General features: G+C 39.4%; 2 protein-coding genes across 13 annotated transcripts in view; one reads left to right on the forward strand and one right to left on the reverse strand.

Moving 5' to 3' along the window:
• Clec20a (C-type lectin domain containing 20A) overlaps positions 1–26688 on the forward strand; it is a 57976-nt gene that overhangs the window by 11446 nt on the left and 19842 nt on the right. Inside the window, exons 8-11 of one of the 6 annotated variants that reach the window (XM_076547767.1) lie at positions 2155–2223; positions 3392–3508; positions 5046–5131; positions 24323–24639. In XM_076547767.1, coding sequence (XP_076403882.1) covers positions 2155–2223; positions 3392–3508; positions 5046–5131; positions 24323–24331 — 281 coding nt within the window. In that variant the 3' untranslated portion in view covers positions 24332–24639. Of the gene's footprint in view, positions 1–2154; positions 2224–3391; positions 3509–5045; positions 5132–6105; positions 6212–6816; positions 8150–24322; positions 24640–26688 lie in introns of those variants that run through there. The other 5 variants (XM_076547766.1, XM_042258372.2, XM_042258373.2 and 2 more) reach the window with 5 other exon arrangements.
• The window catches only part of Rasal2 (RAS protein activator like 2), a 301544-nt gene continuing 281638 nt past the window's right edge, over positions 6783–26688 (reverse strand). For 5 of the 7 annotated variants that reach the window (XM_015992624.3, XM_015992627.3, XM_076547763.1 and 2 more), the window contains 5 exons: positions 21541–21675; positions 19498–19700; positions 18094–18181; positions 15124–15154; positions 6783–12530 (listed from right to left, as the gene is read on the reverse strand). In XM_015992624.3, the coding sequence (XP_015848110.1) occupies positions 12388–12530; positions 15124–15154; positions 18094–18181; positions 19498–19700; positions 21541–21675 (600 nt within the window). In that variant the 3' untranslated portion in view covers positions 6783–12387. The remainder of the gene's footprint in view (positions 12531–15123; positions 15155–18093; positions 18182–19497; positions 19701–21540; positions 21676–26688) is intronic. The other 2 variants (XM_015992625.3, XM_015992628.3) reach the window with 1 other exon arrangement.

A 26688-nucleotide genomic window follows, 5' to 3' on the forward strand; every position in this document is an offset into this window, starting at 1 on the left:
AACTTTTCAGAGCTTGTCCTTGGACCGTGGGAAGTAACTTAGTTCTGGAAGAAAAGTCCAAGACATCATTGGTCATTCCCAGAACCACATCCTTGGTTCCCTTATCCCCAGACAGTACGTTAGTTCTTGGGGAAGGGCACATGGCCATTGCTCAATGCTTATTTTTGGATCTTGCACCCTGACACTAGCTCATACTGGTTTTCTGTTTCAAGAGAATGGATCAGTTCACCAGAGAGTGGCCTTCCCCCTGTGCCCCACCCCATGGCCAGTTACCATTGCCAGTGATACTGCAGAACCTATGCACCAGGGGTCCTTGTAACCCAGAGTGGGCTCATGTCTACAGGGGAGGTATCCACAAGTCCCTGGTTCAGTTCCACCCACCATGTTTCAGCTATTCCCATGTTGGCAATATTCTCTGAGTCGTCCCCATTCAGTTAGCCCCATAGCTCAGAGGTTCAGTAGAGCTTTGCAGAGACCAAAGAAAGAGCAATGGAGGCATCTGTCTTAGGGAGCCCAGTAGAGATCCAAAGAGATGAGCGGCATGCTTTGCAGCCTGGAGCTAGTTTACCAGCGCTGACAGCTGGGAGCCTGCCAGGAACTACTTCAGGTGCTCATATGCTTCACTAGGGGTCGGGTAACACTGCCTGCAGGTTCCTCTGGGGCATCAGCAACCAGACACCAAGTTGCAGAGTGTAGAGCTGAGTGCAGGAGTCACAGGGTTAGGCAGGGAAGCACTGCAAGCCTCTCTACAGGGAATCTTGTCTGGCCAGCACCAGCCAATAAGCCCATATCCTCCCTTGACCAGGTAAGGACAGAGATGGAGCAGGAAGATTTAGGAGAATCCACCTTTAAGAGCTGAAGTCTATCAGTCAAGATTGGAATGTTGGCTCTGTAATTTACTATGCACAGCTTTAGACCATCAAGTTTTTCCTCCTCCCCCTCCCTCCCTCTCTTCTCCCCTTCTCTTTCTACAGATTTTTTTTTTTTTCCTGGAGCTGAGGACTGAACCCAGGGCCTTGCGCTTGCTAGGCAAGTGCTCTACCACTGAGCTAAATCCCCAACCCTTTTCTTCTCTTTCTTTTGAGATCAGGTCTCACTTTATAGCTCAGGCTGGCCTCCAACTCATCGCAGTTCTCCTGTCTCAACCTCCGGACTGCTGGGATTGCAGAAATGAACCATCACATCTGTTTCCATAACTTTCTTAACCTCGCTGAATCTCATTTTTCTCATGTCTAAAACCAAGAATACATCAGTGTGATATAGTACCTCTCAATTCCTGGTTCTGGCAGATGGTAAATGCAGTTATTAGCATCTTAATCTCAACTCACTAGTGACATTTAGTGTCCTTACCTTAGTAGATACGCAAGGCTCATTCTTATGTCATTACACACGATGACAGATGGTCATCTATGAAATATGAGCATTGCAGACTCTCTCGGGCAGGGACTGTTTCTACTTCCTTTTCTCCTTGTTTTGAGTGCCTGTTTATTTAAGAACCCCCTTTTTGAGTTCCTGCCTTGAACTGTGGATACTGTCTCAACTAGGGTGAGCAGGACTTGCCTGCTGCTTTTAGACAAAGGCAACCCTATAGGAACAGATACAGGCAACTGGGACAGCTTGTGAGTGTGTGAAGCACAAACCAAGAGCAGAAAGCCACTCATTCTCTGGACAAAAGTGTAATGAGTATCATGACAGCAAAATCTGCACGTTCTTCCTTGCTGAAAGAATGGCATGGGCCAAGACAGACATGTCAAAGGGTTAGGTTTATCTGGGATTGCCAAGCAGTCTGATTAGCGTGGTTAGCGTACAGGTTGTGATGTGGAGGAAGGAGTAACAGGGAAGAGGGAAGAGGGATTTGCGGCCAAATTCTGAAGGACTTGAACCTGAGTCAAGGACCACCAGGAAGTTTTGGAAAATGAGCCAATGTTCAGATCTGTAGTTACTAGAGGTGGCTGGGCACAGTGACATGGGGCCATTGCATTAGGATGCTAAAAGAAAACAGCAGAATTCATTATGTGTGTAACACAGTCTCAACAGTGGGAGAAACATCAATCCAAGGTTTAAAACTGGTCAGGAGGAAATGTGTAAAGCTGGGCTTACAAGCCTTCCCCCACTTCTGTGTTTGAGTCTTACCAATTTCCTCATTTATTAAAGAGATGTACAAGCCTTTGGATGAGGAAGAGTGGGCTGGTGGAGAAGGCTCAACACGAGAGAACAGCCTGGGTGAGTAGGCTGAGGCAGTATGAAGTGAGGACGGACATGAAGACTAGTGACATTAGTCTCGACACTAGGCAAGAAACACCAACACATTTAAAGATCTCTCGGCTTTGTTCATAAAACTACAGAAATGAACCTAACTTTAAAAATTAAGTTTTATTTTAAAATTTATTTCTCCACCTAACAACAGTTTGGCAAAGATTTAAAGGCAGTAATAATGAAAATTTGGGAAGAACAGACATGACCAATGCTGTAGGCTGTAAATTGGTGCTAGCAAGTTGTCTGTTTTAAAATGGGCATGTCCCTTCCTACAGATATTCTACACTTAGAAATTGCTAAAGGGGATAAGTACAAGGTAAACACACACACACACACACACACACACACACACACACACACACCCACCCACCCAACACTGTCTATTGTACTGAAAATGAGAAGTGATCTAACGTCTACCAAGAGAAGACTGCTTAAGTCAGTCATGCCATACTTGATGAAATACTATGCATTCTTTTAAAGAGTAAGTTAGATTTGGCATTTTAAATAAAAAAATTCAACCCTGTGAAAGATATTCTCTAGCAAACTGTTAATGTTGTTTTTTTCCAAGAGCTGGGGCATTTTCTTAAATAATTTATAGTAGTAGACCTTTAAATAGTATGATTATGTCCATATTTGGAGGTGGGGCAATTGTGGGAAAAGAAACACAGGATCAGGGCTGAAGGGGACAGCAACTGAGGACTCCTGGTTTCTGGCTGGAGTGCCTAGTGTAAACCCAGAAGTTAAGCTTGATTTGGGGTACTGTCTTGGCGGAGAGGTCAAGGTTGCTCTGGGTACCATAGGGAGGGGATGCACAGCTCACCTGGTAATGTTAAAGCGCCAGGCTTCTTGGGCTAAGTGCTACTAAAAGAAAATAAACTGGAACTGAGGTGAAACCTCATGCTATTGCTCAAGCCTCACACAGCCTGATGCTGGAGCACTTTCTGAATGATGGGAGAGCAACTCTAGAGATGGGGGATAAGAGCCTGGGGGGCAAGTGAAGGATTGGCAGGAATAAACAACTATACCCAGCAGAGCTGCCTTTGCCTGTCTTCTGGCTCACAGCCAGCCATCAGTATCAGACTCCTTGATTTCTGGCTACATTTACATTAACTTCTTTATTCTTCTTTCCCTGTAGCTGTGACCAGCACAGAGGATGACACACATATAGGAGATACAGCTACTGCCACCCAGGCCCAACACATAAGCTCAGCTAAGCACCCAGAGTCTAAAGAGAAACCAGCAGCAGACTTGGGTAATGGCTTCTGTTTGCTAACTTACCATCTAATAGCCTAGCACTTAAAAATCTACTCACTCCTGGCCCAGGATACTTGGGGGTCTTAGGAAAGATAACATAAAATGTTGGCAATGGGGATAGGAAGGAGATGAGGATTCTAGTTCAAGTTGCGTGACTACTGCAAGTGTAGTGAGGGAAACAAGTATCATACCTTAGTTCTGTAGTTTTTCTCATTTTCAAAAGGGGCTCAGTAAAAACTCCCTATATCATAGGGTTGCTGTGAACATACAACGAGGAACTTAGGCAAAGGAACATTGTAAGTTGTCAAAAAGTTCTGCAAATACATGTCCTACCATGAGGCTGTAGTTTTTGTGATGATTATGGTTGACATATAGCAAAGATTGAACTTGCAGTGAGCCATAAGAATATATTACAGATTCAGCTGTATATAATAAGCTATACCTTGACCGACCAAGGAGTCCTTCAAGAGGAAGCCATTTATCAAGGAATATTTGGTGTTATTTAGCTTATTAATATTTATCAGCTGTATTCTGCTATGAAATTCTTGTGTACCCATATACTACTAGGCCATATGGCAAACATTTTAGCTTCTCAGACCTACTGCTGATCCACTAGGTAACACCCCTGCTGGGCTTAGGAGATAGGTGGGCTGTAGATTCATAGCCTTCTTTCTTGTGCAAATGAAGCTCAGACTTCCCTTGCCAAGACAGGGAAAATGACATTCAGAGCAACTGACTCAGAACAAAGGAGATTTTTGCATATCCAGGTGGAGTGAAGGGTGGGGCAGGATTCTTGGCCAGAGCAGAGTTGCATGGCCGGGAGAAAAAGAACAAGGCAGTTTCTGTAGAGTGTAGGCAGAGCCATGTGGCTGGGGAGAAGAGAAGGAAGTAGAGTTTTTCAGAGCAGGGGCAAGGAGCAAGGAAGGAAAGATGGAGGATGAAGGAACAGATGAAGATGAGGTTGAAAGCACAGGAGCTTAGTTAAGACTATGACAGAGTAGTAGGTACAGAGGATGGAGCTGAAGCTGTATAGATAGAATTTTGTCTTAGAGAAATAAATGGACAAAAGAGCATGGTGTACAGATTCTTTTCCCTCAGATAACCCCACGCCAGACAGAGCGCCTTCCCCAGGACCCTGGGAGGAACTTCCTCAGGGCAGGCCCTTGGGAAAATTCCAATATGAACTTATCTATTAGTTTAAAGAACATCCTTGGGGGTTTTCTGGGTAGGGAGCCCAAGGGGAGGTGAAATTTCAACATGGCTAAGAACATCTGTATAGTAGATTTATGAAAAGGGAACAGAAGATCACAGGAGAGATGGTGTCTAGGCTGTGGGAAGAGAGCTGATACTGGCACAAAACATAGGAGTTCCTTTTGGGGACACTGCTTGGTGGCGTTAATTGTGGCTCAGCCATTTCCCTCTTTTTCTCTTTGAAATCCTCGGTCACTATGTAGCACCTATGATATCCAAGAACTGAAAAGTTCAAGAGGCAATGGGTGACATTCTTCTAAACCAGGAAACATTTTCTTTTCCAGAGTACTCCTTTGGAATCTTGAAAGCAGATTTTACCATCTCATCACTGAGTGATCCAGAAGAGATGAAAGACCAACTTTTGAGTGAGGTAAGATGTCTAGCTTTTTAAATTTTGATCATACAGGTGACAATAATGCAAAGTAGTATTGTCAAAGCCAATATATTAAGAGAGTTGGGGCTGAGATGTCTCAGTTGGTAAAGTGCTTGCATGTTCTGTATAAAATCTTAGCAAACTGGCACACAGTTGGTACTCAATATTAGCTCCTATTAGCATTACTGCTACAATAATTAAACTGATTACTGAACATAGCCTGAGAAAACATTGCTCAAAGGCTAATGCAGAAGCATTTATCTTATGTATTAAACTGGAGCCAGTAAGAAAATTGGGTTTATACTGGTAAGTCCCACTTCTTGCTTAGCTTTGTCAGAATGTATTTGTTCCATAAGTCAGATGGTCCTGAGGTCTTGGGTTTGGTTCCTCACACTATGAAAAAGAAAACCAAAACAAAACCAAGGTAAAGGAGCTTTACAGCATTAGCATGCCACAGACTTCCTGTCTCACTGATATAGAAGGAATGAAGTTGATAAGGATAAGGTAGCGTGGAGTCTTAACAGCATTTAAAATTGTAAGTACAAAGTAAGAAAACATCTGCAGCTAACTTATCCAAACCTCAGGAACAGTGATGAAGGACACTGCTACAGTTATCCCACATAGTGTTCAGAGGGCAATATGGAGTAATGGAGCATATACATGTGTATACGTATGTATGCATGTATATGTGTGTGTTTAAATTTACCCAATGAGTCTGATGCTCAGTAAAGATTGAGAACCATTGAGTAACTTGGTGCTATTGACAAGGTGCACACAGGTGAAGGAAGGCTAGGAAAGAAATGGTATGGATGGACATAAAGAGTGTATCTGTTAGTTATTTAGAGCTAAGTGAGCCACAGGGTCATAAAGTATCATCAGTTGCTTTTCTTTCTCTTTTTGTGGTGCTGGGTTAGGAATGAATCCCACTGAACTATATCCCCAGCCCCAATTCTCTCTTTTTAATGTTTCAGATCCAAGAAGTCTTAAAGCTTATATTAGGTCATGAGGAATTCACACTGAAATGGGTCGGCTTCGAAGTGAACAAAAAATAGCAAACATCTGCTAATTTTTACTTTCCTTTTTAAGTAGTCATTCAGGTTGTCTCTAGTTTTTTTTTTTTTTTTTTTTTTTTTTTTTTTTTAAATTCCTTTTAGCACACAAGATTAGAAATAACCTGGAGTGTTCCAGGATGCATAGTCCTATATGTAGCACAAAAGAAAATGACATGTGAAACCTGCATTCTTGGGTTTTAGAGTGAGATAGATAAGCTGAAGATAGCACACCTTGAGAATGATAAATAAGGACAACTCCCTGACCCAAACAAGAAAAATCCTAAGAACCAACTCTGTGGGGAATATGAGAGGACCACAGTGGCTTAGGGCAGCTGAAGGGAGCTTTCTTTCCAAGGGCATCACCATAACACAATTGGTACCAGTGCCAGTTATCTGTCCTACACATAAGTATTTTACCTGTACGTTGTAAAATTTTAAGGCAAGATATTCCTAATGCTAAAATGTATCTTCAGAATAATATCCCAGTGTATCAAGTGTCCTAAGTGCCCAGAAGATATGTTAGAAAATAGCACATAACACAGATGTATGTATGATAGAAAGAGTACTACAAATACAGTAGCAACTTTACTCCAAAATGTTTAAAGTTAAAGTTTATTTGTATTTTTGTAGGAATATCAATAAAAGACCTCAAACGTATCTATATCTGTACATGTACAAGAACCGTCAAAAATTATTCACAGAACAAAAATAAATCTTTTTTAGAACCCAGGTAATGAAATGCAGATATGGATCACATATGGAACAATCTTGAGTGCTACAAAGCACAAAAATATGGCTTTAAAAATAAAATAAAATCTTGGGTTTTGTTTTTCTAAGGTGAATTTCTCTTTCTTGAAATAAAAAATAAATTATTTTGAACCATCTTTGTAAAATAGTCATGTGTATTAACATACTCTTATTAAGGCCCTGGAGATGAAAAACAAAATCAAATTTAGAAGATAAATTCCTCACAGGTGTGACCCAGGTAAATATGCTGCTGTTTGCTTGAGTTGATCCTAATATAGCTAGAAATATCTAAGCACCAGTCAAAATTCAACCTTTACTACTTACTTTAGCTTTTCTGTAGGATAGCGGTCATCGAGTTAATTAGCACTGAACCTTTAGTGACTGGAAATTGATAATTTCCTTCAGGGTTTGGAAATGACATAACCATGCTATTTATATTCAAATGCATGACCACACACAGAGGATGGGGACCCCAAAAACACAGCTGTGGAAATGTCACTGCACCAACAGTACAGTCAGGTTTTCAGTTCCAAGACTTCCTAGGGAACAATGAGGGCATTTGATAAAAAATAACAGAGTAGAAAATGAAAATGTGCTGTACCATGGGGTCAAAGTACTCCTGACCTCTCTTCGGGTGGCCTGCTGCATTTACCAAGGCTAGCTGGGCTGTTGTTCAAACACCTGAGCATTAACTGATTGAGGAACCAAAATTGCTTTCTGTATTCTGCTCTTGGATGGTGACAGTCATCTGTTGCTCCATATTTTCTATGCTACCAATGATACCGAGCTCAAGTCACTTTAACTTATATATACATATAACACATATAGTACATTTAAAAAAGAATAGAATTTTATAAAAATCTAAAAAACAACAAAACAAAAACAAAACATCTAGAAAGTTTAGGAATGACTAGTTTATAAAGTGGATTAACATTTTTTTTAAAGGGATGCCCTAAGAGGTGTGTATTTCTGTAGGTATGCACATGATGTCTTAGGAGCTGCCTTTCCACATATACGTCTTAGGAGGAGCCAGGTGATGCTAACTCCACTTGTTTCTTTGAACTTCTGTGGAACGGAGTCCATTGGATCATGTGTCTTCCTCAGGATCTTTCTGGAAGAAATTCACTCTCTCTCATGCAAATTGCATCACCCTTGTCCTTTCAAAGCTCAAGAGCTTCCCTAGATGGTCTGTGACAGAAGGGTGCTTTATAAGAACTGATAACTATTATTTAAACATAAAAAAGCTTGTACTTACAAATTTGAAACTTCAACATTACTTGCTTTTAAGAAACAAGTATAAGTCCTTTAAATTAATAATAGTTTTAAAGGGTATCCCAGGTACAGGTTGGGAAGGTGACTTTTTACTGCTGAGGCAAGCAAGGAAGAGTTCATTACTGACTTGAAAAAAGCCAAGGGGTGCCGGGTGGTGGTGGCGCACACCTTTAATCCCAGTACTTGGGAGGCAGAGCCAGGCAGTTCTCTGTGAGTTTGAGGCTAGCCTGGTCTACAGAGCAAGATCCAGGACAGGCACCAAAACTACACAGAGAAACCCTGTCTTGAAAAACCTAAAAAAAAAAAAAAGAGAAAGAAAGAAAGAAAGAAAGAAAAAGCTAAGGGGTATAGAGCAGGAGACACCCCCCCCCCCAATGAAGTAAAACTGTAGGATGGGCTCTGGAAATGCTGAGTTTGCCAGTGACATGGCTAGTCTACAGTCCAGCCTGGGGCTCAGTCAGTCTGTTGACTGAGGATCCTGAAGAAGGCTGCTTTGTCCCAGCTCAGTCCCTTAACAGGCCTTCTCAGGAACTGTACCTGGGAGGAAGCAGAGCAAACACTAATGCAAACACACTTGATGGCAATTGTCCTCTGGAACTTCAAACAAAAACCCTGCTTCTAAACTACTTCCCTGAGGACACAGTGGAAGCCAGGCTCTGGAGAGCTGCTGTCCCTTATAAAAGCCACAGGTACAGTAAGAATACAGAACTACTGAGATCATGCTCAGCCCCAGTATGCACACTGGATGTTTACAGCAATCTTAGAAACCCTCACGTTTTCTTTACAGTGCAACCCCGTAACAGAGGATAGAAGCAGACTGTCTCGCACACTCATGTTCCTTAGTTAACACTTAACACCAACCTGATGGTAAGTGAAAAAGCAACAACAGTTATAGTAGCACAATTACCTCAGTTTCCACACCAAGTAAAAGACTGCCCCAGACCCAAGCAGCACACAGGAACAGATGTGAAGTAATGCTAGTCTTATGGGAATAGGACTATTTGCTGTTCTGGAAAAGCCTGGAAATCTTATTGCTCTAGTGGCGTAGGAGGGAAACAGGAAGCCCCTTTCCTGGTCCTATTAAGGCTGTCCTTGTAAATGGTCAAGTCAGGCCCCCACTGGGATAAAAGCTTCACAAGTACATCACCTGAATACCAAACCCCATCCAACCCTGGTCTATTCTCACCCTGTAACATGCTGATGTGTTGACAAAAACAGGAATCGCAAGATGCAGCTACTTAACCCATCTGCTTTTTAAAAATCACACGTTTCTTCCCAGTAAAACAAAATGATGTACCTATTTGAGTTAAAGAAACACCACATAAATTAGCACCTGCTGCTGTCCTCTTCTATACTTTGAAAAAATTCAAAATAAACTATAAGATTTCAAAATTCTCTAAAGAAATATTAAAAAAAATATATATTTTTTTAGCATTTTGAGACAGGGTCTTAACTCAGGTTGGCCAGGACACTTCTGCAGCAGCAGATGACCTTGAGCTCCTGCTCCTCCTGCTCCCATCCCTGGGGTGCTGGGATTGCAGGCCTGTGTGCCATATCCCAGTTCGTGTGATGCTGGGATTTGAACCCATGGCCTCTGGCATGTTAGGCTGGTACTGTGCCAACTGAGCTATACTCCAGAATAATATTTCTGATAGGCTAAAAAGATGAGAGGGCTCAAAGAATAATCTGAGATTTAATATCTGGCAACAATGCTGAACTTTTGACCTCTAATTCTTTCACTATTTTTGTTATTTTACTTTTTTCTCTTCCTTCATGATAACACGATGGCTAGAGAGCCTCATTCTATGTCCAAATGTTTTAAAATTCAATCTTACAGTGCAGTCACTCAGAGATGCCAACTCTCTGTAATCTATAACCAGCATCTCAATACCTTCTCAACCTCAAAGAAAGACGTTACCACATCATATACTTCAGGCCACTGAGACTAAGAATTGCCTAGCTTCTCTGTGGCACTACTGAAGGGCTTTCAAGAATGAAGGAAACACTGCTAAGCTACAAACAAGAAAAGATCTATGTTTACATTCCCTCTTCACTCAATACATGCCATTACTGCAGAATCAAAAACTTTTCTCTTATGAAGTAATTTTAACACAATGTGGCCTCAGCTTGGAGAGGAGATAAGACCTGGTAAAATAGCCGTTAAGGGTCAAGAAAACACTCAAGTGGCCGTGGAGGCCTGCCGTTCTAATCACAGTGAGATACTCCTGTTTTAGACGTTTGTCTGATACAAAAAGGTTATTATGAGAAACCCTTTCCAAAGGTGGTCAGTTGAGGGCTCTGGTGAGGTTGCTGAAATGCAAGGTCAGACATAAAGGTCAACTGAAGGGGCAAGTGAGACTTGGAATACATGCCTGGGACTTGGTGGAAAGGAGGGCTTGGTATGGATGCCTGGGCTTCAAACAAAGAGGGTACTACACAAGTTCTCTTGTTTTTTTTTTTATAAATATTCTACCATGTAGAAACACATAGTCCATGCATATGGCTCTGTTATGTCTTCCTCCGCATCCTTTACTTAAAAAAAATCTTAAAGCATATAACTTAAAAAACAAAACAAAACATTAACTTATTTAAGAAATGCTGTTTTTTTTTTTTCCCAACATAAAATGGTGTAGATCTTGCTTAAAGAGATTCAGGACCCTTTTAAAACATTATCTCTGTATATCTGACAGCATAGAAGGTATGAACATTTTTGATGTGCACATTATATGTACATATGTGTGAATATATGTATATATATTTATATATAATATTTGTTTAACCTGCAGCTACCTTTCTCCGCCTCTGATAATTAAGCCTGCATTCCAGATGACATGTCACACTCTGGAGAAAAACATGGATATTTTGTCCTGTATTAAAGCCATTAATGATAAGCTGGGTCATTCTTGCTGAGTCTACCACGAATGTGGAATAACAACTGGAATGTGCCATCCTCACATTCTGGTTCTCTGTAGCAAGATTAATCAGCATTTAAAAAAGAAAAGACAGGCTTCAGTTTTAGATTTCCTTCCCAAATTTTATGGAAGGGATAAACAGAAAGAAGCAGCAATTTGAAAGTTAAAAGTGGTGATGAAATAGCCCTGCCCATAAATTTGTTAGTATGGTGGATACAATCTTTATCCTAAGTAAAAACACAATGGACAAATAGGAAGGAAAATTTGAGTGGGAAATAGAGATTCCTGTTCTGTTGTAATTAGCCCTTTTTTGTGTGGCAGATAGGGTATTTATTCAGATGGCTAGCGAATGGCACACTTGAATAACCTCTCAGTGGAGAGTCAAGCCTGCTGGTGCTGACCGTTCCCAGCATGGGGAGACAAGGGCAGTGCCAAGGAAAATGAAGATGGTAGAGAGACACAGATATGTAGAGTTCTGTCAACTCCTACGAGTAGTTTAAAAAAAGTAGGAGTTAAAAAATAAAAAAGTCCCCTATCTAAAGCAGAAGATTCCCATCTGCTGTAGATGGAGGAAACATACTGACAGAATTCAGAACTCATTTCTAGTTCAGTTTTGGTACAACCACCCACTTTTATCCATGTCCTCTCTAAATCAGATTACCATCCTGGCTGACCAGAGGCATAAATCACTGTTTTGTATAGGTCTTGGTATTGCATGTTTTCCTAATGGTAAGGGACTAGGGTGGGGCTTTTAAACTGGCAGATGAATCCCTGAAAAAAAAAAAAATCATTCTGACAAGGTCCTATTGCACTCCATGTGCTCCTATCCAATACACAGAGTCTCTACCTACTGAACTGACAGGCTCATTTCTCACTCGCACTCGGCTCCTACTTTTCCTCCACTAAAAACTGCAGTGCTTTCAACGAGAGAAAAACAATAATAAAATAGTAATAATTAAAAAGGTAATCTACATTATTAACTTCCTTTTGGTATATTACAGTGGTATTTTTGTACATGGCCCAGAACTAAGTTCCCTATGTACATAGAGACACTGGGGAAAGCATCAACATTGGGAGTCTTTGCTCTATGCCCTGAAAGACAAGGTTCCTTTCTTCATTTAAGAGTTTCTCAACATACTGCTATTTGAAGCAACATTCTGTAAACCTGGAGGGTAAAGGGCTGGGATAGGAGAGCTGGGCAGCTTCCTTCTGTCTCCTCCCACAGTCTGTATTCACAAAGGCCATCCATCAGCAGCTGCTGTTCTTGAATTCACCATTCTCCGTGATGGAAAGCTTGGTGGGGTTGGTGGGAGAGATGCCATTGCGGACCTGCATGCTGTACCGCTCCTTCACTTGAGTCAGCGCGCTCATCAGTCTTGTGTTGGCTGAATCCAGGGACACGATCCGCTTTTCCTACAACACACCAATCAGGGCTTTATTCAGGCTGCATGGAGGAAGCCACTTGCCTTCTTTATTGAATGATTAGTCCAATACTTTCTCTCACAGCACAGTACACATGGTGCTCCCCAAACAAATGGAACGTCTCTGCCTCTTTCTGCACATTGGTTAGGTTCAGCTCCTCCTCCCCTTAATCTCTCTTTTTTCATTTCTGCACAAGACTTATTACCAACGATATATTGAAGTATTACTAGACTGTCTTATGAAAATGACACCATGAGTCAAGCTGCCTTTATGTACTAAGTGCTTTTGTTAAAACTGATACATGGAAATTCGGTGGCAAAGAAAGAAGCACCAGAGGTTTCATTTCATAGAAGAGAAGTGCACGTGATCCATGGGCATAACAGTCCCATCTGGGAAGAAGTCACATTGCTCAGATTAAAGCAATACGTGGTGGCAGTTTAGACTCTCCAACAAGGTGAGGATGCAAGAGCAAGAGGAGAGAAGAGCAGCCAGAAGCTCAGACCAAGGAGTTGCTAGAATATGGGGAGGGAGATGTGCTGAAAGGAATGCTATCAACATGACACATGGGAACAGACAGAGAACACAGGCTCCTAGACCCATTCCAGCTCAGTTACTCCAGGAAAGCTACCCAGTAAAGGGAATGCTTTCATTTTCTCTTGAGTTTTAAAACAAACAAACGAACAAACAAACAAACAAACAATGCTTTAGAGACAATATTTTGGATCTATGGCTTGTTGAATATCCTCATATCCACCAGAGAGAAGGAAGGAGGGATGAAAAGTTAAAGTAAGATAAAACTTATCAGTCTCACAAAAATTAGTTGAGACTTTTATCTTTAAGCCATCCTAGGACTTTCCCCAACAGACACGAAGTACCTATATTTCAGAAAATAATGACAGAGAGGGACAATCTTTACCTATGCTCATAAATAGAAAAGAAAATAGCCCATGAGGATCAACCCTAACAGCAAATGAAGATCTCTGAGTTCACTCAGGAAGGCAAGAGACAAGTTTTATCATGGTACCGTTTAAAGAGCAGCAAGAGGGCTGAAGCTAGCTGCTGCTGCTGCTGCTGCTGCTGCTGCTGCTGCTGCTGCTGCTGCGGAAGCAGAAGCTATAGAGGGCTGCCAACCTAGTACTGCTCTGCTGGAACACACTGCTAGGAGCAAGCCTCGAGATGGTCCTGGGGAAGTCTGGGTAAAGCCATCGCTGACTACAGCATCAGGCAATTCTTGCCTTTCTCTATTGCTCACTTTGCTGGGAGAAGGAGGTGTCTATGGCAGTAGAGGTGGTGGCTATAGTTTCAAATGTGTGAAAAAATAAAAGCAACCCAACTCTTGCTATTACTATTCATTAAAATCCCATTTTCTGCTGTAAAACTCAGGTGGTATGACATACAGAATCAGTATTATTAACTATCCACTTACTGTATAAGTTTTTTTTTTTTTAAAGAAAGGTGACTTGTTTTAAGAATGGGAAAAATTCAAAGAAAGATCTGAAAAGCTCTTTTTTTTTTAAGATTTATTTATTTATTTATTTATTTATTTATTTATTTATTTATTTATTTATTATGTATACAGTGTTCTGTTTGCATTTATCCCTACAGGCCAGAAGAGGGAGCCAGATCTCATTACAGATGGTTGTGAGCCACCATGTGGGTGCTGGGAATTGAACTCAGGACCTCTGGAAGAACAGCCAGTGTTCTTAACCTCTGAGCCATCTCTCCAGCCCCTGAAAAGCTCTTAAAAATAGTACTTACTTAAAAATTATAGGGATTTAGTGGGAAAACAAATACAGCTTTTTTCAAAGACAATAAGTAAGGACAAGTAAAAAAGAACAATAGGTAGATTCCAAATATAATGTCCTTCCTCATAGTGAGGAATGACCCCTAAGCAGAATAAATGGTATTTAAATTTTTAATAAATATTTGTTTCATTTTGATAAATTTCTTGCATATTATCTAATAAGTGAAAATTTGTACCATAACTGGTAATTTCTTAAAATAGGCAAGGAAAGTTATTTCAGTTTTGGGACAAGTGACAAGGCCCCAATACTAAGGAAAACAGCATTCTCGGGGTTCATAAAAAATTAAGTATTCACAAAAACAAAACAAGACAATCCTCTACCCCCTCAAAAAATCAAATTGAGCCTTAAAGGGCTTTAAAAAAAAGAACCCGAGAAGGACTATAATTACATATTGCCTGCAAATAATAACTGATATCACACAACCTCTCCTGCTAGACACCTGAAAGTTTCTAAGCAGAAAAACGCCCTTTGCAGTTTCCTTCCTGTCAACCTCTCAAATAAAACAGAAATTAAAGGAAAGACAAACAAACAAACAAACAAACAACCCCCCACAAATAAAAAACAACCTCAAACAGGAAACTAGATCTTTTGAAAGTAAAGTTCAGTTGGCAAAAATTGCTATGACATTTGATTCTGCCTGGCTTAGAACACAAAGCAATCTAACATGCCTGAAAGGAAGGACTCAACATGGGAGTTCCAGGAGCTGGAATGTGTAGGAGGCCAGTGCACTGGCCAGGGCTGGGAACTGCTCAGCTAGAGAACGCACAGGGATTACTTGCCTGTTTGAATAATCTCACTTCCATTTATGACCTGTAATTTAACACAGTGGAGATATCACTTGCAATAGTAACTAGGCAGCTGCTTTATTTCTCATAGGAAGTAGCCCCTCTCTGTTCTCTATCTAGTCACATGAGAGATCCAGGAGTTGTAAGCCCTCATGCCTGGGGGTGAAAGGTGCCACACTTCATGGTTTGCTCTATTCCTTGGTGTCATCATTGTGACCCACGTCTGAGCTGTGAGGTTCAGGACTGTGATTCTGCCACTCATCCTTTTGCAGTTCTGCAGAAAGGGACTGATGTGCACCTGTGCTTTGTAGCAGGAACTGACTCAAGGAGAGGAAGAAGCTGAATTCCCCAACAAGGAACAGGGGCTGGTGAGAGATGAAAAGCATTCCTGGGGTACCTGAGTGTTAGTGTTCTGACAAGTGCTAGAATTAATCCTAGCACAAAGAAAATAACTGTTTCCATTTAGAAATATATATATTTACTATTATTGGCACTAAGCCATATGCTGTGGATATAAAATTATGGGTTACCTCCTAGGGAGACTATTATTTCCAAATATGTCTTCATTTAAGAAATGAAGCCAAAAGGGCTACTCTGTTCCAACAATCACTTAAGATGTTAAGATTCGTGCTCACAGAAAAGAATCTGTTAAAAAGTCATTTGTTACAAAGAATATCTAAATATGTACAATCTTTTGCTATTTTATGATTCTATGTACCAGTAAGCCAATAGTTTGGATTGAGAATGCTCCCTTTTAAGACACTATTATTATTATTATTATTATTATTATTATTATTATTATTATTATTATTATTTTGGTTTTTCGAGACAGGGTTTTTCTGTGTAGCTTTGCACCTTTCCTGGAACCCACCTGGTATTCCAGGCTGGCCTCGAACTCACAGAGAGCCACCTGGCTCTGCCTCCCAGGTGCGTGTGCTACCACCGCCCGGCAACACTATTATATTTTTAACTGTCTTTGGTATTTATGATTTGTGCTGTGCCTGGTAAAGTGGTTTTCAAATGTCCAGTGGGTTGTCTGAGTATTCTTTAGGGATCTATATTAGCTTTTGTAGAGGAATTTATGATATAATAAAGCCTATGCTTTAGTGGGAAACATATCACATTTAACAAAGCCCAGTATGTTCTGACCCATTAGTTGAGAGTGGTCTTCATGGTTGAGTGGCCAGTGGGAGCATTGGTTTATGGAAGGTGCCTTGGTTCCATTGAAATAGTCCAGAGAACCAAGCCTTTTGAAAACCAAATTGCCATGGCCAGACTGTACATCTGACTGACTGAGATCCAAGGATACCATTTCCTCCTTCTCTGTAGTGACACCATCTAATGGATTCATTGAGAGCTTTTGACTCTTGGTCAATCAAATTCCCTTCCTAGACTTCACCTTTAGTAACTACGACTTTTGTTTTATACTCAGATCAAAACTAGGGACAGGGCTGTCCTGTAGGCCAGCATACACAGAGCCATACTGTGTTGCTGGCAAGTTCCCTCTGCTTATGACTGGCTGCATTATATTGGCTGAAATCTATTCTATCTCAGCACTAAAATCTCTCTGTGTGGTTACTAATAAGGCTCACCCTGCTTTATACTGATATTGAGAAACCAAAGTGGAACCTTTCAACATTAGTTTTCATGAAGAAATTGCCTTCTTTATCGACACTGTTTCTCTTAAGTTTATAGAGTGATTTTTTTAAATAGGATAATATAGCAAGATGGCCTTGGATTTGTTTCTACTATTCTTCCCTCACTTACCTTGGGGATACCTAGAAAGAATAAAATAATAAAAGAGAAAGTAAAGTAATCATAACATTTCTCTGGCTCAAAAGAGGCCAAAATATCCAGAATTTGAGTCTAAAATATTTTGGAAGCTATGCATGTGAGAAAGCATCACACCTCTTAACTAGCTTCTAAGTCTAGTGAGCTCCAAGATGGATGAAGCCTGTGAAGCGTTCTTCACAGGGCTATGCTCCCAGTTTGAAAAATAAACCTCATGTACACTGACCTCATAAGGAAACTCAAATGTTGAAGTGCATGTTTAAGAATACTGGGGGCTCTTGTATATACTGACTAGTGGTTGATACATTGAGAATGAAGTAGAATGCTCTCACTATTATTTCATAGCTTAAAGAGATGCAAACTTGGCTAGTTGTTCCTAGACAGGCAATACACTCAGTATGGCTAGATGAACCACTATCAAAACTATAATTGCCTTCTGCAATTCATTTCCGTTTAGGAAATAAATCATACTCTACAGTGATAAAGCAATAAGGAACTGAAAACTTCCTACGTCCTAGATTTTGCTCTGATCACTGGTGTCCTTGTGAAGGGCTCTTGCAGGCTGTCATCTCACTAGCTGTAGCTATTATAGGTTCTAATTATCAACCTTTTTAAAATATCCAAGAGGTTCTCTAGGCATAGCATCAACACAGAAGAGCAGCCAAGCACATTCCAAGCAGCAATGCCAAACTCTGAACCAAAAGAGTAACAAGGAAAGCTATCTTCTACAAACTTATCTTTCCCCTACAATTCCTTTACTAGGACTAGGTGTTGATGGCAGTGGATGTGACTGACAAGACCGTGAAGAACACAGCCAAGCAATGGTCAGTGGAAGTCACAAGCCAGATACATGCAATGTACTTTTTACAGTTACTCTCTTAGAAAACATCCTCCTTTCCACAAGGAAGCAAGCCAACTAACTTTATCATGTACTAGGCTAAGATGTGTCAAACAACTACATTAATATACAATATTTTGCATGCTAATATTAATGCTATGTCATTAAAGAAAAATCATTGAGGTCATATGGAAACTCATTTAATATTCAAAGGATAATATCAAGAAACTTTCAGCGTCTCATTTTCTACTGCTTTGCCATTTGCAAGAGAGGGAAGTCAGAAAATAACAGGTATTAAAAACAAGTGCTTTCTGCTAGGTCCAGGACCTGCTTACCTGTGCATCAATTATTTTCTGCTTTGCATCAATAACTGCTTGCATCTCGGCATGATCCTTTTTCAATTCCTCTTCCACAGCCATTAGCCTAGAATGTGGTAGGAAGGAGGTATCAATATTTTCAAAGACAGGGCTAGGTAATACAGAGATTGAGAAACTTAAACTGGTGGTTCCCAATAGAAGACCTATTTTATTGCCATAACCTTTTCTTTCTTTTCCTCCTCTCCCAGATTCCCTTGAAAGAAGACATCCTAAGTTGATTCTTTTACCTGTGGCTGGTCATAACATTACATTTTCTTGAGAATAGTATTCTTATAATCATCATCTTCCTATTAGGTGACCCCCTTAACAAATACCTTAAAATAGCAAATGAAACACAACAACAGAATAAAAAGACTATCTACTTTTTAAATTATTTATTTTTGAGAAAGTAGCTCATTCTGGCCTTGAGTTCCTGGTACTCCTACTTCTACCTCCTGAATGTTGGGATTACTATGGGCAAGCACCACCATGCTTGGCTGCAAACCATCTACTCTTACTCTAAAGTTACACTGTAGCTACCATCCCATCCTCTTCCCTTGCACAGCTCTGTTTCCTACAGGATGTTCTAGTAGATCTCATATCTCATTTACTCCTCACATCTCAACCCACTTATGCATGTAACTCCTCAGTTCTACTCCTATGGCTCTCAGTATGAAGTCAGTTATATTTCCAAGCTACTAAAACAGCAACACTTTTTCTGTTCTCTTATTTTGTCCAAAGCATGTGACAATACTGAAGGTAGTGGCTATGAGTCTGGAGTCTGGAGTCTGATACCTGGCTCAAATCCTAAGTCTCCACTATGTTACCTTGGGCAAGCAACTGTTGCCAGTTTCTCTTTTAGTAAATAAGCGATAATATCTGTTTCAGAAACCAAGATGGAAATAAAACAAAATACTATTTATACAGTACTTAGAAAAGTGCTTGGCCCATAGCAAGTGCTCTGCAAATACAGTCAAATGGATCTCTTCTATACTCTCCTTTGCTGGCATCCATGGTACTTTTTTGGTCCTCTGGTTCTAAAGACATTCACTGTTTTTGGACTTGTCTGGGCAAAAAAAAATCTTAGACATAGATTTTAAAAAACCCATCTAAAACTTCAAAATAAATTCCTAGTTTCCCTCTTTTTTTTCTTCTAATATTGTTATGGGTAAAGAAAAAGCCTACCTTAGCTTCATGGTAAGTACACCAGATCTCATTTGGTTTAATACCTGAGAGTCACAGTCATTACATTTATACCAAGTGCCACAGAATATACACTATGGATGAAAATGGCTTGGGGGGGGGGTACTGAAAGTATTTGGATCATTTCCTCACCTCTTTGTGCCTATCTAGAGCCAATCAGCTACCGGGTGGTCTACTGACCTGCTGATGATGCTTTTCATCTGGCTGTCCTTCTCCTCCTGCTGTCTGCGCAGCCGCTCCTCACTGTCCTCCAGCCGGGCCTTGTACTCCAGCAGCAGCTTCTGCATCTGCTGCTCCTGCACCAGAAGCCGGCGCTCGTACTCCTCTAGCCGCCGGCTGGAAACTCGTAGGCGCTCCTTCAGTTTGCTAATTTCCTGTTCATACTGGCAAAGGGGAAGAGGCATGGATGACAGGAATTATATTGGCTTTGAAGTACCGATGCCCTTTCTAGCCAGAGAAGCCCAGGTGACAGGCGGATACTGTCTGATACTTGCTGCTGCCCAGGTTGTTTACAGTATTGGCGGGCATGGATGTTAAGGAAGCACTGTCACGTCTAAAATGACATTATGAATCTTAACTTGGCAGTACACATCTACAGATTTACGCACTTTTCTCCACACTAAACTACCAGTTGTGGCAAGCCACATCCAATCTGTAACAGTACCGAATAGAAGGGAGAAAGAAAAAGAAAATGACTAAATAGTTAGAAGCCCAACAAATGACTTAAGCTAAAAGCTAGCTGTCTACATGAGAAAGACTTCTATGTCATCACCTGTACTGCATGATTCTTGACCCTGGGGCTCATTAGACTATCTTTCCTCCACTAGAACGCACCCTTTAGACTATTCAGAGAATAAGTAACATTCTGTTAAGCAACTAAATCAGTTAATACAATTTCATGACAGAACAGGCTATTACTGCTTTTCCCTTAATTATAAAATTATCAAGTATTCAGGTCATTAGCAATGACAAGGGCCTACATCGTCTCAAGGACTAATTAATATTGTCTCCTGTCCTATTTTCATGACGTGGCTTCATATGTCTGATCTGGTACCACCTGCTGGAATCTATCTACGTTCTCACTAGTCTTCTATAAGTTCTTTAATTCAGCTGGTTACTTGGTCCTTTCATGTACTAAAGTTCCTGTGGACAGGGTTGTTAGTGTAACAGAAAGTGAAACTGTCCAGGCAAGGTGAGAAACATGATCTTCCTTATGGGTAGGCTACTTATAGTCACTAGTAAACTAATGATAAATATGAGTGCTGTTTGGTATAATACAACTTCTATAGTAACATCTCATTTAACTGGTGAAAGGCAACTAGCTACTGCTTATCAACTCCACTGCTCTAAATTATGCTGGTTAATCTAAAAGCTGAAGCAGAAAGCCTTAGGACAGCTCTGAAAGGCTGGGCTGCATCATCAGGCATAGTTTATGATTTTCTAACCAAAAAAAAGTTAGTTGTCTGATGTTCAATTAAATGTGACTTTAAGGTTATATTTTTGCTTAATTTTTTCCAGGTTTGTTTTTCTTTAAAGTATGTAAATAAATAAATGAATAACTAAGCAAATAAAAAAATAAGTAAGTAAGTAAGTAAGTAAGTAAGTAAGTAAGTAAATAAAATAAATGCCCTTAACTCCCAAGGTAGAGGCCAGAAGACTGTGAATTTGAAGTCAGTATGGGGGTATATGTGAGATCCCGTCTCAGAAAACAAACAAACCCATGTACCCTCCAAAACACTATGAAACCTCTCAAACAACAGATACCTTTTAAATAATTATCTATATAGTTAAGCAGTCTTTATTCACAAAAGGCAAAAAACTCAACAGAACAACTAAAATATAAACTGACTGTTTCCAAGATTTAGATTGTCTAGTCCTAAAGTAAATTGTGAACTTGAAGAACAGAGTTTACAGAAAAAACAAATGTTCAACTAAAAAGGTTAGAAACAAGTATCAGAAACAAATAATCTTTCTAAATTAAAGAAACCTACATTAAAAATCATGCCACCCCTCTTCTCCTTAGCACAATAGACACTGTCCATATACTCACAGAGACACTACTAACCTATAACACACAGATGTGATGGGAACATGAGAAATAGAGACAAAGGCCTGAGTGAAGCAGTGAGTCCCAGGCCAAACTTGGTGTTTTCCTTTTTTTTTTTTTTAAATCACCTATCAGTTGTGGGGCCATTAAGTCAACGAAGACAAATTAGGTTCTACCTTCTCAGCATGCTTGGCTTCATCTTGATTGTGTTCGGTTTCTTCCACATCCTCTTCATACTGTCCATTGTTCAGAACCCAGGCTGCTGTCCTTTCTACTGGAGACATTGTGGCAGAATCCACAGGTGACTGAACCTACATCAGAGATTTTTATTACCATTTCTAAACACCAGTTATGCTTCAGCAAGACAATTACATAACTGTCATCACTCTTAATAAGTGCTTTCAGTTTTAGGCAAGTCTGTTAATGCGAGGGTCAGGGAGTAGGGAAAGAGAACATGCATCTGTTTAAGGACAAACCATTCTGAATTCATATACACAACTTTCAAGAACCATTCTTTTTTTTCCTTTTAAAAAATGCCTTAACACTGCTAATTTGCTCTGCAAAACAAATGTTGCCAGCTATGAAGTTAACCTACTGAAGCTGAGAGGACAGAAGAAGAGAGAGGACAGGCTGAGTGTTCAGAAGGCGGGATATCTGTTGAGTCAGGGATAACCAGGGACTAAAGAGTTGGCTGATGCTAAGCAAGCTCATAGATGTACATATCTGAATGTCAATACTGAGCTTTTACATTAACCATTTAGAGAAAGAGAAAGTGGTGGTATTTATTATGTTTCTAGAAACTGACTCCTGTGTGTTAGGACCATTAAAGAGTGTGTTTTAGGTAAGACATTTCTTGGCCTTTTTTTGTTTGTTTGTTTACTTAACTGTGTTAGATCTGGAATCCAAGGCTTCGTATGTGCTCTGGGCAAGTGCTTTACTACTAAACTATGTCCTCAGCACTACAAAGTTTGTTAAGTACCTAAGATCAAACTATGAATTCCAGATAGTCTAAGCCCCTGAAAGGGCTTAGTTAGGGTAGCAAGATAAATGGTCTTTCTTATCCTTCTCAATATAGATATACAGAGTGTTAAAAATTCTAGTCTTGAGAAGCAACTCTGCCAATTAGTAGTTAAAACATTTAATCTCTTAAATTCTACTTTCCTCATCTATTGAATGAAGATGCCACCATTCCCATTACCTACCTGATCATCTCACAGGGAATTCTGAGGGTTGGTAAAATGGTACATGTGAAAGTTCTTTGGTAACTTAAGAGTATTAGTTCCTAGGCTGCTAGAGACCGGAAGAAAATGTATACATGTTACATGTGTGTGTGTATAAGGGTGAGGGAAGATGGAGAGAGGGGTGAGTGTGTGTGTGTAATAGTAAGAAAAAATCTGTGTGTTTATGCTAGCTTTTTATAATTAAAATGGATTTATATTTTGAGGAACAACTCTAAATTTCATAACTGAAGAGAACTTTCTCTCCTATGTCAAGCTATACTTTAAGAAACTTTAAGACTAGAACTCAGTTAAGCTCTAAATAAAATGGGGATTTTGATGACTATGAGGGTTAGAAGGCAAGATGAAAAGCCTGTCTTTAGAGACTTTATAAACACACACAGGACTAATATAGGTTGTCTTAAGGGTTTGAAGGAGAATTCTGCTCAGTAAGAATGGCTTTGTGCTTGAGGAAGGATGAAGTTTATAAGTAGACACACAGACACACACACACACACACACACACACACACACACACACACACACACACTTGTGAATGAATGTGTAGAAATTCCCTCTCTAAAGTCATAATTTTATATTTGCATGTGTTTTAATCTTAAATTTCAGTACCCTTTGTACTTAAAACTCTATTTCCACTTCTACTACAGTTATAGAAATGTTTATTATATCCCATTTACTTGTGGGTCACTTTTTTGCTGTATCTACCTTATTACCAACATTTGTTTATCTCTTTTAAAAATAACCTTTTATAGTTACCTAAGCCCTTACACTAAGCATTATCAGTAGAGCTATGAGTTTGATACTATATAAGTATGCACTTATATAATACTTGGGGAATTCTGGCCTATAGGATACAGTGCCATCTACAAAAGGAAAGAACTATTCATATAAAAAATTATGAGATTTGAGCATGGTGGCACACACCTCTAATCCCAGCACTGGGAAGGCAGAGGCAAGCATCTCTGTGTGTTTGAGGTCTGCCTGGTCTACACAGCAAGTTCTAGGACAGCTAAGACTACATAGAGAGAGACCTTGCCTCAAAAAACCAAAGGTTGTAAGAAAAACATGCCAGAGAATGAAAACCTTTCATAAACTGCAAGTACTTTATACACAAATACATGTGTAGTTCTCTGCACACTGGGTGTGAAAAGCAGAGTGCAACAACCTGTTTCTGTACTGATTAGAAGAAATGGAAACATTGGGTTAATTTTCTGATATAAAATAAAAAGGGTAGCACCTAATCTTAAATAACTAATAGATATCAATATTTAAAGGAGACAAATGGCCTTTTAGTTTTACAATCATATTACTTCAGCACAGTTAGGGCAGACAGAAGCTGTTGGTCTAGGATTTTCTACTTAACAGTAGTTTGAGGTAAAGTTGATACTTTATAAGCTACTGATAACCTCACTATTAAGAGCTTATTAATTAAGGCAGTTATCCAATAGCTTCCTGCTTTCAATGGTTAATAAAATATTGCTTGAATAATCTTTCTTTCCCTGTCATTTGTTATGGGTAACTTTATTATCTATAAATCTCCTTAGTTCTAAACAAATGGTGTGCCTAAAAACATACAAACGAAAGATCTCAGCTTGAAAAGCATATTAAAAGCAAGACAGCAAAGACAATGTAGGTGATCTAGGCTTGAAATGTTATGTGAGATTTGAAAGCAAGGGTTGGTTCACACCCCTGATGATGGTGGTAGCTATTGTCTTTTTAGGAGGACTAATACAATAACGAGTGAATTGTGATAGACAGTGCAATGGGAACTGGTCATCTCTTCCTATTTTATTGGTGGAATCTTACTCTGGGTAAATCATCAAAATAATAAGGTAAGTAAAACTCAGATGAGCCTTATTATTTGTTTATGTCACATCCTTTAGAAGGTTATGAGTAGAAAATAATATAGAGGAAGTCAAAAGTAGTTACTGTACTAGAGTGAAAGAAAATAGAGGTAATTTTGGTTCAAAAGTATTAGAATATGCGTACTACATGAAAAATCTATAAACTGCCTTTTATAGTTTTTCTTTTTTTTTTTTTTTTTTTTTAAAAAAACTTATTTGGAGCTGGAGTTACAGGCTGGTGAGCTGCTACACAGGTCCTCTGCAAGAGCATAAGTGCTCTTAACCATCAAGTTATTTTTCCAGCCCTGTTATTTATTTATTTTTTTCTTTCGGTCTCATATGTGCTGGTCTTCTCAGTTACATCACTACCAAACAAACAGCACTACATCATACAATTCTTTTGAACTACAGTGACTAATTCAATGTATAAGAAACGATCAATAAAATTTTATATATTAACACTGAGTTTTCTTCAGAATTCACTGCTAAAATAAAATGCATTATAAGAGAAGGACACTGTTCTTTGGAAGGGCATTAAAGGCTTTTCATTAACAACCATCCCATCTCCTTTTTATAAGCTGGATATATAACAAAGCTTATTATCTCTAATTCATAGTCAAAGAAATGGAAGCCAGCGGCTGGTAAGTGGTTCAGATTTCATCATGCTTAGCTACAGCCTTAGGAAGAACATTTATAGTTACCTGACTTTTAAGAGGTCATGAAGGGTGAAAAAGACAGCAAAAGGAGATATCCTACAGTCTCTCAACATCTGAGTTGATGCTATGCAGGCTTTCCCTGGACAAAATAATGCTCTAGGGCACAAAGGCCTGACACAACAGTTTCGCCTATACAAGTCAGTCACAGCCTGGCTCTGCTGGGACAGCTGGAACAGGCCAGCTCCCCTGCTCCTTGCTAGTGGTGTTTACTAGATGTAAAAAGCACTTGGTTTCAGTTTCTTCTGTCGGAAAGAAATTCTCATCAATGAATAACCAGTTTGCTATCAACACCAAAGCAACTCAACTCTGACAGTTCTTAAAGAGTTTGGTTAGAAGAGGTCTTGGCAAATCCAAATGTGAAGACTGCAGCGTGATATTGGAGAACTTGTTATGCCTATTTAAAAGTCCTTTCAAATTCAAATTTCTGACATACTAAGTCTCAACAACTCAAATATTTAAAATAAATGAAGTCTATTATTAGTACAAGATACATGATATGCTTTTAAAAAAAGTAAAAGAAGAAATGAAAAAAAGAAATCCAGACAGGTGTTGAAAGGGGTCAAAATATCCAGAATTTCCTGAAAGAGTTGTTTCTTGGTAAAGTATTTTGTTAGGATTTTGTTTCCTTCCTCCTCACTATTTGAGAAGACTGAAGCCAGCCACGCTGCCAACAAAGGCCTTGGTCTCCTTTGTGCTAAGACACAAATGGACTCTGCATGGGACACAGCCGCTGATAATTACAGCTGCCAACAGAACAATCCCCACAAAGAAACCCTCTAGGCTGGGAGAAAGAAAAAAATCCCCTAACACAATTTGCAATTAAAATATGTAGAGGAATTTGCTTTAAAAATGTGCTGATTATACAGAGGACTCATGTGAGATGAAAAAACCACAAGAAATGGAAAGATAAGAATAAAAAGAGTAACAACAAGTTCAAAAGAATAAACCATTTACTTAATAGATAGAAAAAGCCACTGTAGAAAATTCACAAACTTGAGCAATGAAAACACTAGGTTTCAACTTCTATGATAGGGCTGTTATCAGCAGGGTATAAATGAAGATGGATATTTTAAATGTGTCAGGACAGCTCACTGTTTCTGTGCTCCAATTCATGGTAGTATAGACATTCTCTAGTTCATTAATGGTGGTGACAGAAAAATTAAAATTAAAATTTGTTTTTGGAGATGATATACATCTACTACCTCCTACTTATCTAGGCAGTCTTATATTCATTTGTGGAAGCATATGTTTTGAGCTTGTGTGTTGGTGTCATATTTTTCTATAGAAAAAATGTAAGTAGCAACTGGTCATAGGCAAATGCATGAGAATTATAAGCACAAATATACGTGATAAGACTACATGATAGAGGGAAACAAAATGGAAAGGCAGAAGTAGAAAGAGAAAAATTTAAAATATGTTTTAAAGAAAAGTTTATGTAGTACACTGCATGGGGCAGTTGGGTGGGTAATAGCAAGAGTACTGTCTGCCCAAAGAATAGAATTCTGACTTTCCTTTTCTTTTCAGGA

Source organism: Peromyscus maniculatus, chromosome 11, assembly GCF_049852395.1.
Source record: "Peromyscus maniculatus bairdii isolate BWxNUB_F1_BW_parent chromosome 11, HU_Pman_BW_mat_3.1, whole genome shotgun sequence".
Taxonomy (NCBI): domain Eukaryota; kingdom Metazoa; phylum Chordata; class Mammalia; order Rodentia; family Cricetidae; genus Peromyscus; species Peromyscus maniculatus.